Raw genomic sequence first — 13,583 nt, 5'->3', positions numbered from 1 at the left:
ACATAGAAAAGTGATGATTAAAGAAATAGAACTCTTTACTAAGCAAAAGAAAGGTTTGAATCTTTACATTGAAATGGCTCTACAAAGTCAAAGATGCAAATAATTTTTAAAAAGAGACATACCAAAAATATCCTGGGAAAACATACGAACTCAAAGGAAAATCCCTGTAAGTTTCCAGATGAATGGACTAGATTACTAAAAACAAGAGAATCTGACTAGCCTGGACTTCTTGCTTGAAACACTGGAAGAAGCTATATAAAAGTAGGAAAAAAATAATAGGTTATTGGTAGTAAAAGTCCTAAAACCAAGAATCCTTTACTCAACAAGGTAAATTGTTACTTTGGAGAAATGTGATAAACCACACCTTCCCATATCCACACCCTTGTATTGTCCTCTATCATACTGAATCCAGGCTGTTCTATGTGACCAGTCTTGGCTGACAGCATGCTAGCAAGCATAATGCAAGTATAGGCCAATAAGCACTTCCACACTGTGATTTGTCTGCTTAGAATACCCACTCAAAGGGACTGCCAGTGGGATCTGAAAGGACATGGGGAAAATTGCTAGTGGAGTCTGGGGAAAGGGGAACCTGAATTATCTGCTGATAGGACAATTACTGAAAATGCTGCCAGGACTAATAAAGATCTGGCTCAAGAGATTTCTGCAGAACGTTGAAATACATGTAAAAGTCCAATTGACACATTGAATGGGGACAAAAATAAGCAAGGACATAGATAACTTGAATAAACTAATAAGCTCAATTCAGCGCACAGACCAGGAAGAATTTTTACCATGTATAAAATAGTTATGGAACATATAAGAAAAACAGATAATTGGTGATAAGGCAAATTGATAGACACCTGACATATCTGAAGATTTAGATCAATGGCAGGGATTTGGGCTTGCATTAGTGACAAATACAGAAAAAAGTGACATTTCTTAAATAAAAACGTTATTAATTCCACAGAAAATGAAAAAGTCATCCATGAAAGGTAAATTAACCATTCTTCGTTACGTGGCTCAGTCACCAATAGTGTTTACATAGTAATAATAATTTAACATAATATTGATCTAACCAAAATTTATAATATAGCTGCATTTGGGAGGATGGGAAAGCTCTAAATATAACCATATTCTTATCCAGGGGGGTTGGGGGAGTGGCAGTAGATAACTAAATTTTCATTGTTCATTTCATTTCATAATGTATTAGATTATATCTAATACATTAGATATAAAACTTAAAAGATCTGTAAGTAGCAATACACATAAGTGTTTAGAATTACAAATATAAATACCAAAAGAAGTAACTATAAAAACTGAAAGAAATTGTGCTTTTGAGGGAGAAATGAGAGACAGATGTTGGAGGTGGAGAGGATGGTACACTGGTGGCTTTTCATAAGAAGTTCGGTAGAATTATTTGACTTTAAACCACAAATATGGAAAATTCTGATATATTTATTTTAAAACAAAAAATTAAAAATTAGAAAATATAAATTTAGATCTATCAAAACTCATTCCTATATCCACTGCCAAACTGTTGATATATGTGTGATAGCACAGAATATTCAGAGTTGTTTTTTTAAAAAACAGTATATTTACCAATAATCACTGCTTAAAATTGGAATCCAACTATCTACTAAATTTTACAAATGGCTTTGTTTTAGTCATCATGTACACTCTTAAGTGATAACCATTTGCTTTATAGAACTCAAGGACTCAAGTGATTGGTATAGCAATTTGTAATGTTTTGCCTAACACTGGTTTACACATAGATAAAAATATATCTGTCCGCTGTAACACATTCTGCATTAACTATGCAGCTTGAAAAATATAGCATATTATTCACAGTTCAGAAACTGAAATCTGCATACAGAGTAACTGTTCAAATTAATCAGAAAAGCTTCAATCCACCATCACATACTATGGTATGAATCGAGTATTTTAAACATTACATATTCTGGTTCCTCTAAAGCTGAAAACTGAAATACTGAATTTGTGTGTGTGTGTGTTGTATATGTGTGCGTGTGTCCTTTCATCAGATGATATAAAGGGATCTATAGGAATTAGGTCATTAACATTAGTTAAGCCAATAACTTAAAGCTATCACATAGAGAAAAGGATTCGATCATAGTAAATAGTCATTTTATAGAAAAATTTACCTGAAACTGTAGCATTTCCAGACGTCTGTCAGTGAATTCAAATAGAGCTAATGTTGTCTTCATCATATATAGTGAATTGACCATGAAAGTGGCCATGTCAGCTGTGCCTAAGTTGCTGGCTGATACAGTACACATCTGTAGGAGAGGATCCAAGACACATGATAAAACCTACAAATGAAAAATAAAATGAATTCTTTATTTCTCAATCACTGATATGGTCTTGGGTTAATGATACTTCAGAATTAATGCCAAACTAATCGGAAGGAAGCCAATTTATGGAAGCACATAGGAAAAGATTAAACATAAATCAATACTTTTTAAATTATGAGAACTGGTTTAATATTTGAAGGAAAATCAACAGTAAGAAAGGGATTGTCAAAGTATATGAATTGCAAAAATCCAGAAGTGAAACAGAATGTACAATAGAGGAGCAAAAAACAATCATTAAAAATGAATTTACAACATACCTGCACAAAATCAGCTTGACGAGCATCTAATGGTACAACTGAAGAATCATGAGATGCTAAAACTTCACGCAGCAACATTAGTGTCTGATTTAGTGCAGAACTTGGTCCAAGATCAGGTGGTGGGAGTTCAACCTAAAATAAGAGATGATTTATCCACTCCTTATATTTTTCCACTAAATTTTAATGGGTAAATGTAAGTTCATAGTAAAAAAAAATGTAAAAGTTATAAAGCATAGACTCACACATTAGAAACCTATAATTTATTAATAGCTTACTTTGAACTATACTAACAGCATACAAAGTGAGAGAAAAGTTCTTTGCCAGATTATCTCAGAATATCTCACCTTGTACTCTAAAATTAAAAAAAGAATTTGAAAAGTTAATGTTCACTTGAATTACAGAATTATATTTTAATAAGTATTTAAAATGGCCTGTTTTATTTTTTAGCTGAAATCATAAGAAAAAAGCAGTCTATAGACCAGCACTATCCCAACTATAATATAATTGAGAAACGTCACCTACTCTCAGGCCCAAATCTCAGAGATTTTAGTTCAATATGTATAGGCTAGGGGTTCAGGAATTGACAGTTCAACAAGCACCCTAGGAGTCTCTTAAGAAGGTAACTCATGGGTCACACATTTTGAAAATCACTCACAGAGACAGTATAACATTACCGTTAATATCTTGGGCTCTAGAGTTAAACACATTTAGTTCAAATCTTGGATCTATCAGTTACTAGTTGTGTAATCTTCAGCAAGTTACTTAACTTTTCAGAGCTTCAGAGGGACTCTGTAAATATTAAATGAGATTGTTGCATGGCTGAGTAGTGTGCCTTGCACTTACTAAGTAGAAGGTATGCCAAGTTCACTATCCTTATTTGGTGGCACCATGATACATAAAAAGAAGTGCCTATGAATTTCTTTAAAAATATTTTCAGAATACTTGTAATGTTAATAAAGTAATATTTTGTAAATTTTTTAAAAACAGCACTTAGAAGACAATGTAAGAGACTACATCCAAGTGGCAGGTAGGTAGAAAGGTGTAAGAGTTTTCAAATATTGGCATTTATTATGAGATTGTTTCATGTAGAAGGTTAATACATAAGTGACATCACCAGGAATAGCAAAGTAAGCATGTCCAAAAATACTCTCTCCTTCATAAAAACAACAAGAACAAAAAAATCATAAAACATGCAAATAAACAAGAAAATATAGTCCATGTACAGCATACACAGAAAAACACCTCAACAGAAACATTATCTGAAGAAGTCCAGATGTTAGATTTACTAGACAAAGACTTTAAACAAGCTATTTTAGATATGTTCAAAGACTGAAGGAAATCATGTCTGAAGAACTAAAGTATGAAAACAATGTCTCACCAAATAGAGAATATCAATAAAGAGACAGGAATAATAAAATATAACCAAATAGAAATTCTGGAGTCAAAAAGTACAATAACTGAAGTGAAAAATTCACTATAGGGTTTTGTTTTGTTTGACAGGGTCTCTCTCTGTCACTCAGGACAAAGTATAGTGGTACAATCACAGCTCACTGCAGCTTGACCTCCTATGCTCGAGTGATCACCCCACCTCAGTCTCCCAAGTATTAACAGCTAGGAATACAGGGACGTGCCACCATGCCTGGCTCATTTTCTTTTTTGTAGAGATGGTAGCCTTTCTATGTTGCCCAGGCTGGTCTCAAACTCCCGGGCTCAAGTGATCCTCCTGTCTCAGCCTCCCAAAATGCTATGATTACAGGTGTGAACTGCTGTGCTTGGCCTTACAGCAGATATGAGCAGGCGGAATAAATAATCAATGAACTTAAAGACAGGAACTTAAAGATTATTGAGTCTGAGAAACAGAAGGAAAAAGAATTTGAAAAAAAAATGAACAGAACATCAGAGATAAGACACTATTTAACAACGTAAGTATACAGGGGATCCCAGAAGGAAAGAACAAAGAGAAAAAGGCAGTGAAGAAACAATGACAGAAAGCTTCCCAATTTTGATTTTAAAAAGCATTAATCAACATCCAAGAAGCTAACTGACCTCCCAGAAGGATGAACTCAAGAGACCTACATTAACATACATCATAATCCAACTATCAAAAGACAAAGAGATAATTCTGAAAGCAACTAGAAAGAAATAACTCATTATGACAAGGGATTTTTGACAAGATCAATAGCTGATTTCTTACCAGAAAACATGCAGGCCAGAAGCATTGGATGACATATTCACAGGTTGAAATAAATGAACTGTCAACCAAGTATTTCAAATTCAGCAAAACTATTTTTCAAGAATAAAGGAGAAATTAAGACACTCCCAAATAAAGGCAAAAATTCTTCACTAGCATACCTGCCCTACAAGACATACTAAGGAAAACTGGACACTAGAAAGTAACTTGATCCACATAAAAAAATAGAGCACTGGTCAAGGCTGCAACAATGATAACTATAAAAGACAGTTTTAATGTATTTTTTTCTTCATAACTCTAATTTAAAAGAAAACTGCATGAGGCAATAATTATAAGTCTATGTTGATGGGTATACAATGTCGTAAGATTTAACTGTATTAATAATGGCATAAAGGAAGAGGAGAATGGAGCTATATAGGAGCAAAGTTTTTGTATACTATTGAAAGTATGTTGTTATAAATTAAGATGCTAATTGTAATTCCCAGGGCACCACTCAGGAAATAAAACCTTATACCCACATACATATATATTTAAATAACAAGGGAATTAAATTAGTATACTAGAAAATATCTACTTAATGTAAAAGAAGTAACAGGGACACAGAGAAAAAAATCATTTAAGACATACAGAAAACAAAAGAGCAAAATGCAGACATAAATCCTACTCTACCCTCAATTAAATTACGTGTAAATGGATTAAACATGACAATCAAAAAGCAGAGACTAGCAGATTAATTTGAAAACCCACACCATGTACCAACTATATGCCAACTTCAAAAGACACACTTTTAAGACAAAAAAAATTGGATGTAAAATGATATAAAAAGCTATACCTTGCAAACAATAACAGAAAGAAAGCTAGATTAAATTAGCTACATTAACATACTAATACCAGACAAAACAGACTTTAAGACAAAAATTATTACTAGAAATAAAGGATATCTGATAATGATAGAAGGGTCAATCCATCAAAAAAATAAAATAATTATAAACATATATGCACCCAACAAAAAAGCCCCAAAACACATAGAGCCAAAACTTACAGAATTGAAGGAAAATATTTCTTATAGTGAAGAGATACATATTTTACATTCCACAGTTTCTTCAGTTTTGTCTCCTTTTCTTTCATTAAATTCAAATAAATGTGAACTTAAAAAAAGCCTCCAGAATATGATCTTATCTTCACAAAAGTATTCTATTTATCATTTCTACTTAAAATGATATCTAGACTGTTGTTAAACTGATGATAATAAAGTTAACTAATGTTATTTCCAAGAAGAGGGTTTTTAAAAATTTTTCATCTTTGTGCTCTTCTCTATGGTTTAAATTATGTATAAATATACGCATATCAGTTTTACAAAATTAATAGAGTGATCTCTGCCCCCTAAAAGAAATGAAATATACCAAGCAGTTAATAACAGTTAATTCAGAGTGAGAGGATGTAGATGAGTATTATTTTCTTCTTTGTGTTTCCATTTGTTTTTAAAATAAATATACATTTAATAGAAATCAACATACTCATAATTCTAAAAATTTAAATATAAAGATATTCCATATACATGCATGCATATAAATGTTTATAAGTAATATAAACTGAACAGAAGATACTCAAAAATTTTTCAGTGGAATCTTTAGCTTAGTACAAATCAGAAAGATCTGCTAGCATTCTAATAGCTATAATATAGAAATAGACAGCTATAAAAACTAGAGCAAACACGTATGTGTCAGTTCCCAATACCCTTCACAAACAAAAAAAAAAAAATCTAACAAATCCTCCAGGGAAGCTTAGAGAGAGAGATACAGAGGGGGAGAGAGAGAGAGAGAGAGAGTACATAGTGTCTTTTGGAAGCAATAAATCTTTAAAAAAATTTTTTTAAATTTTATTAACTTTTGGTATACAAGTTTCTGGTTACGTGGATGATTGTACTGTGGCGAAGTCTGAGATTTTAGTGCACCCATCGTCCAAGTAGCGTATATTGTGCTCAATATCTAATTTTTTATTCCTCACTCCTCATCCTTTCCCCCTTCTGAGTCTCTGTAGTACATTATATCGCTCTGTGTGCCTTTGTGTACCCAGAGCTTAGCTCCCACTTTTAAGAACACAGTTTTTGGTTTCCTATTCCTGAGTTGCTTCACTTAGAATAATGGCCTCCTGCTCCATACAAGTTGTTGCAATTTCTTTATTTTGCAACTCATTGGTTGATGGGCACTTAGGTTGGTTCCATTATCTTTACAACTGCAACTGTGCTGCCATAAACATACGTGTGCAAGTGTCTTTTTGATATAACGACTTCTATTCCTTTGGGTAGATACCCAGTAGTGGGAGTGCTGGATTGAATGGTAGATCTTTTAGTTCTTTAAGAAATCTCCCTAGTGTTTTCCACAAAGGCTGTGCTAATCTACATTCCCACCAGCAGTATATAAGCATTCCCTTTCACTATATCTACACTAATATGTTTTTTTTTTTTTTTCACTTTTTAATAATGGTCATTCTTACAGGAGTAAGGTGGTGTCTCACTGTGGTTTTAATTTGCATTTCCTTGATCTCATTTGCCCACTTTTTGATGGGATTTTTTTTTCTTGCTGATTTGTTTGTGTTCCTTGTATTCTGGATATTAGTCCTTTTTCAGAGGCACAGTTTGCAAATATTTTCTCTGTGGGTTGTGTGTCTCCTCTGATGGTTATTTCTTTGGCTATACAGAAGCATTTTAGTTTAATTAGGTCCCATTTATTTATTTCTATGTTTGTTGCACTTGGAAGCAATAAATCTTTTAAAAAAAAAATTTCAAAAATTCACACAAGAGATTTTTAAATTGCCAAACAAAACAGAAGACCAATGATGTAAAACTTACACATTGGTGGGAAAAGCTTAAAGGAAATTTTTTTCTCCCTTGAAATCAGGTCTTTAAGGAGTTTAAATTTAAGGCTAAAGATGCACTTTGCCATAGTTACAGTTGATGGTAAATTATTGCAAGTGAGTGCTACTTGAACTCAAGTCATTCGACAAACTGCCATTCTATGAGGTGCTTTCACACACATCCATTAGATCAGCAACAAGGTAAGAACCATACTTCTAAAGCAAAGTGAAAATTATGGCAGTTTTTCAGATAAACAAACTTTGTGACTACAAAATCCTATAGCAGAATAACAGAAAGAAAATCTAAGGAAGAGAAATAGTTCATTAATATCCTTTTGTCACTTTAGTTTCATTTTGTAAAATTCATTCTAATGGTTAAACTTTGTAAGAGACAAGTCTACATTTCTTTTAAGTACCTCCAATGCATTCTTGCACTTACTTTATACTAACCATAATCTCCCTTAGGGAAGAGACCCTCTTTACTATGTCTTTCATATTTCCATATAAGCCTGTGGAGGCCAAACACTAGACTTAAGTGGGCTTTGTTATTTAGAGGGCCTAAAACAAGTAGTAGCAACCATTAGAAAAAAACAAAATACATTTTATGAACTTCATGTAAAACAATAATCACAACACAAAAATTCCTATAAGCTTTAAGCTGTGTAAAAAATCCAAGTTTATTCACACTCCACTTCCTTGGAAACCAGTCAGTACCAGTGAGTGAGTGGCAGATGCATCCTCAGAGTGATGTGACTGGGAGAAAGAGGTGTTAATATTATCACTGCTACTTATGCCAGGACTTGAGCTATTCATAGAAATCTTACATACTGACAGAAAGTTGAAGAAAATGTGAACTTTTGCCTTACAAATAAAGATTTCCCTCTTTCTTATTCTGTATGTTTGACTTTTCCCTCTATTTTTGTCATGATCTTAAACTCTCAAAAATCTTAACTAGAGTTGTAACCTGACCTTGGCCACAGGATACTTTGCTGAGTATCTACAGCAGGCATGCAAGTACTTGCTCAGGCAGGTAAGCTTTGTTTTAAACATGGCCACATGTTACTTCCAAATATCTATATCACGGATATGTGCCACTAACCTAAGCACGTTCGTGTGAATGAATGGATAAAAAAATCACTGGTTATAGTCAAAGCATACTCCCTCAGCGACAATGAGCAAACATCTTTGCTTGTTTTTAAATCCAAATACAAGGCTGCTAAAATGACATGTGAGAGTGTCTACTTCAAATAGATTAGACTCCCTATTTCAGACACATATCTTCTTAACTGCTCTTTCACAATGTTTTAAGCATAATGGATATCAATAAAAACTGTTGATTATGGTCGCTTACATTCAATTTATGTTCCTGCAACATAGTTATAACATAAAACATATACATGTACCACTATATATTTAATCAATTGTTTTGAAATACCAATGGACTAAACAGTAAGTCATTTCTTAACAAGCCTCTAGACAATAAACATGTTCCAACAGTACTATGAGGGAATGCTTTGGCATTAGTAATGCTATTTAATAGGGAATATGAACCAAAATAATTCATCTATAACTGGCTTCTGTGTGGAAGAATGGGATCCATAAGTACAGTATTAAAGATGTTTCCAAAAATAAAGAATTAACATTTTATTAAGCCCCAATAATATGTTAAATGAAAAATGCAAGCTACTCATCAGGGCTAGGCATGGTAACTCACGCCTGCAGTCCCAGCACTTTGGGAGGCTGAGGTGGGCGGATCACCTGAGGTCAGGAGTTTGAGACCAAGCTGGCCAATATGCGAAACCCCGTCTCTACTAAAAATACAAAAAATAGCTGGGCGTGGTGGCACATGCCTGTAATCGCAGCTACTTGGGAGGCTAAGGCAGGAGAATCGCTTGCGCTCAGGAGGTGGACATTGTAGTGAGCTGAGATTGCACCAGTGCACTCCAGCCTGGACCACAGAGTGAGACTCCATCTCAAAAACAAAAACAAAATTGTATGCACATCATGTGTACAGGTGTGTGTACACTTGTATTTTTAAAAGACTGAAATATTAAAACACTGAATGTTACCTACAGTTATGTTTAAACTTTCTTTATATTTCTATCTTCAAAATGAATATTTTGTAACATGTGAAAAAATAATCTAAAAACTGTACCATGTACTTTTACATGTCATCTTCATTTCATCCTAATAAGCCTAAGGTATATATTATTCCCATTTTACAGAAGATGAGTAAGACTGATGAGAAGGAGGAGGAAGGAAGAATATCGGATTTTATATATGAGGAAACTAAAATAAGGACAGATTAAATAAGGTGCCAAAGGTCCCACTGTTCTTAGAAGGGGCAGAGCTTAGACTCTCACCCAAGCAGTAACTCCAAAGGTCACACATATAACGACCACATCAAAGTGTTAATTTTGATTTTCATAGGTGATATTTTTACTTGAATTCTATAAAGTTAATTTTTTCAGAGAGGATGCTGTAGATCTTAGATTCTTCTGTAGGATCATAGATCTTAGGGAATCTACGATAAGGCGTTATTAACAGCTGTTTCTTAAGATCATGACCACACTGAAGCCTATCAGCACTAATGGCCCCAGTATCTTACAACCTATTTGAGGCCTTCTTCAAGTTTATATAAAGCATCCTTTCTTCCTAAATGTTTTGCTACATTGAAATTTTGCTAGCTAATTTTATATCCTTGTGACTCACATGCTTTAAACTTTTCAAACCAGTGATTCTTATGTGTTACAGGTGGAGGAGGAAGGCATACATCTTTAAGAATATCATTGAGGTTACCATTTGTTTTTAAAAAAAAAAATAAACATATGGAAAATTACAGAAACAATTACAGATTAATAGAAGCCCACTCATGGGCTCCAATGTAATTTTAAACATAAGTAAAATTAGATATATTGTTTTATAAGTTAAGATTTTTTAAAAGACAGAAATTAGCATTATATGGTAAGGTTAAAATTTTTCTTTCATCAAAAACAAAAGCTAGTATCAAAAAAAAAAAAAAAAAAAAAAAAAAAAAAAGAAAAAGAAAAGAAAAAGAAAAGGACCAGCTAATGTCTTCGCTGCCCTATTTAAAAAAGAAAAAACTTCTAAAGAACTCAGAGTTTGTATGAAATACAAAAGGGAGTAGGAACAATAGTTATCACTTTTTGTTTTACAAACATTAAATGAGGGTATTTGCTTAGAAGCTTTAATGTACAAGTATTAATGCTATCCAGTTAATCAGATCAACAACCCAAAAGTATTTGTTGATTTTTTCTTTTCTTCATTTCCCTCACTTAATTTACTGAATTATCTCTATACCATTAAAATATATTCTAAATGCAAATGCTCCAAACCATCCTATGGTACTACTCTATAGCAAGCCACTTTTGCCAGGTTTACTCTAAGAGTCTCCTAAGTGGTCTCCTTTCTTCCAAATGTGCTCCTCCATACCCACATTCCATTCTCCATACAGCAGTTCCAATGATCTTTTTAAAATGCTTTCAAAAATGAAGATGTGAGACTAAATCTTCAATGACTTACTCTTGCACTCAAAAGCAACCTGCCTTTAAGGTATGTGGAAACAGAATCAACGATCAAAATCAACTCTGTACTATACATACATATGTGGAAAATAAAATTTAAAAAGAAAAAGAAGTTCCAAAAGCATCAAAAAAACCCTTCAATATCGGGGAATAAATCTAACAAAAGATGTGTAAGGCCTGAACACTATAAAAGGTTAGTGAGAGAAACTAAAGACCTAAGTAAATGGAGAGATACATGATGTTCATAAATTGAAAATCTTGGTATCATTAAGATACTAATTTCTCCTCAACTGATCTACAGATTTAATCAAAGCCTCAGAAAGCTTTTTTATTTTAAAAATGTATAAGTTGATTCTAAATAAAATAAAATCAATGGAATAATCTAAAATAAATCAATGGAAATCACAATTACCAAACAAATCCACATACATAGTCATGTGATTTATGACCATTTCCACTTCACTGCAGTGGGAATGGATGGCCTTTACAATAAATGGTGCTGGATCAAGTGTATATCCATATGAAAATATGCACAATAGCGAAGATATGGAATCAACCTAAGTTGTCTTACATATATGTTATACATGTTATACACACACATCACACATATACACACACATATATATATACACATACATACTCATATACGCACACCATGGAATACTACTCAGCCATGAAAAATAATGAAATCATTTCTCTTGCAACAACATGAGTGGAACTTGAGGCCATTATCTTAGGTGAAATAAACAAAGTCAGCCATGAAAAAGAATGAAATCATTTCTCTTGCAACAACATGAGAGGAACTTGAGGCCATTATCTTAGGTGAAATAAACAAAGTCAAATATTGCATGTTCTTGTAAGCGGGAGCTAAATAATGTGTACACATGGACACAGAGTAAAATAATAGACACTGGAGATTCAGAAAGGTTGGGAGGGTGGGAGTGGGGGATGAGAAATTACCTACTGGGTGCAATGTACAGTACTCAGGTGATGGTTACACTAAAAGCCCAGACTTCACCACTACATAATATATAAATGTAACATGACTGCATTGGTATCTCATAAATTTATAAAAATTAAAAATAAAAGGAAAATGTTAAAAGGAACTATTATGTATGGAACATCCACCAAGAAGTAGGCACAGGCTTAGCAATTAGGCAGACGTGGATTTCTATTCACTGTTAGTGACTATGTGACCTAGGGTAGGTTTATCTAAGTTTACTGTGTCATCATTCTTTGTTTTACATTTAGTAAAAACTCAATTACATAGTGACAACTTATTTAAAGTCATAATGATTGGAAAAGTTAGAATTTGAGTACAGCTCTATTAGACTCTAAAGCCCAGGATTTCTCCTTGAGCCATATATTGCCTTTCTAATGTGGAGCCATCAATTGCTTACCCGAGATAAGTATTCCCAACAAACTCAGAATGAATCTTTAAGAAAGGCTATACTTGTATCACCGCACACAAACTACGTGCAATTGCACTACTGGTACTAAGACAACAAATTATTAAATATCAACTTAACTGGAAAAAAACAGAAGTCTCAGGTAACCTAAGAAATACATATGTAGCTAAGGACAAAGACGACTGAGAAGATTAGTTTCTAAGGCTCTTCTAGTTTTTCAATCTATCAAACATCTGCTGAAGACCTACTATGAGAACATGGTATTAGGTATCCAGTTATATTTTACCAGACATTATGACATGGATCAAGACCAAAGGTAAGAAAAATTGAAAGCAGAAATAAACTAATTTAAATAACGCATACACACACAAATTAAACTTGACCCCTACCTTCATACCATACTCAAACATTTGAGATGGATTGAAGGCCTAAATGTGGAAGCTAAAATAATCAAGCTTCTTAGAGAAGCTTAAAATAATCAAGCTTCTTCTGAATTCTTAGAAATACAGAAGAATATCCTCATGACCTTGGGATAGGCAAAGATTTCTTAAACAGGACACAAAAGGAACTAATCATGAAATAAAAGCTTGTTATACAAGACTGAATTACAAATTGAGAATTTCTGTTGATCTAATACACAACTCACAGAGCGAAAAGACAGTTCAAAAACGTAGAAAATATCTGCAATGTTTATTATTCCATAAAGGACTTGTATCCAAACACGTCTGAAAACTCTTACAAGTCAATGAGGAAAAGGTAACAACCTAAGGACTCTCTGCAACAGTCTTTTATTTATTTATTTATTTATTTATTTATTTATTTAATTTTTTGAGAGGGAGTCTCACTCTGTCGCCCAGGCTGGAGTGCAGTGGCGCGATCTCAGCTCACTGCAACCTCCACCTCCCAGGTTCACGCCATTCTCTTGCATCAAACTGCCGAGTAGCTGGGACCACAGG

The 13,583-nt window shown here is 33.4% G+C and overlaps 1 protein-coding gene across 1 annotated transcript in view; it reads right to left on the bottom strand.

Annotated features, from left to right (window-relative positions):
• The window catches only part of COG6 (component of oligomeric golgi complex 6), an 82,620-nt gene that overhangs the window by 2,473 nt on the left and 66,564 nt on the right, over nucleotides 1-13,583 (bottom strand). Inside the window, exons 14-15 of the mRNA XM_011990262.1 lie at nucleotides 2,627-2,758; nucleotides 2,160-2,327 (exon numbers count right to left, since the gene is read on the bottom strand). Coding sequence (XP_011845652.1) covers nucleotides 2,160-2,327; nucleotides 2,627-2,758 — 300 coding nt within the window. The remainder of the gene's footprint in view (nucleotides 1-2,159; nucleotides 2,328-2,626; nucleotides 2,759-13,583) is intronic.

Source organism: Mandrillus leucophaeus, unplaced genomic scaffold, assembly GCF_000951045.1.
Source record: "Mandrillus leucophaeus isolate KB7577 unplaced genomic scaffold, Mleu.le_1.0 Scaffold375, whole genome shotgun sequence".
Classification (NCBI taxonomy): Eukaryota; Metazoa; Chordata; class Mammalia; order Primates; family Cercopithecidae; genus Mandrillus; species Mandrillus leucophaeus.
Note: the sequence above shows the minus strand (reverse complement) of the source record. Positions and strands in the feature narration are given on the sequence as shown.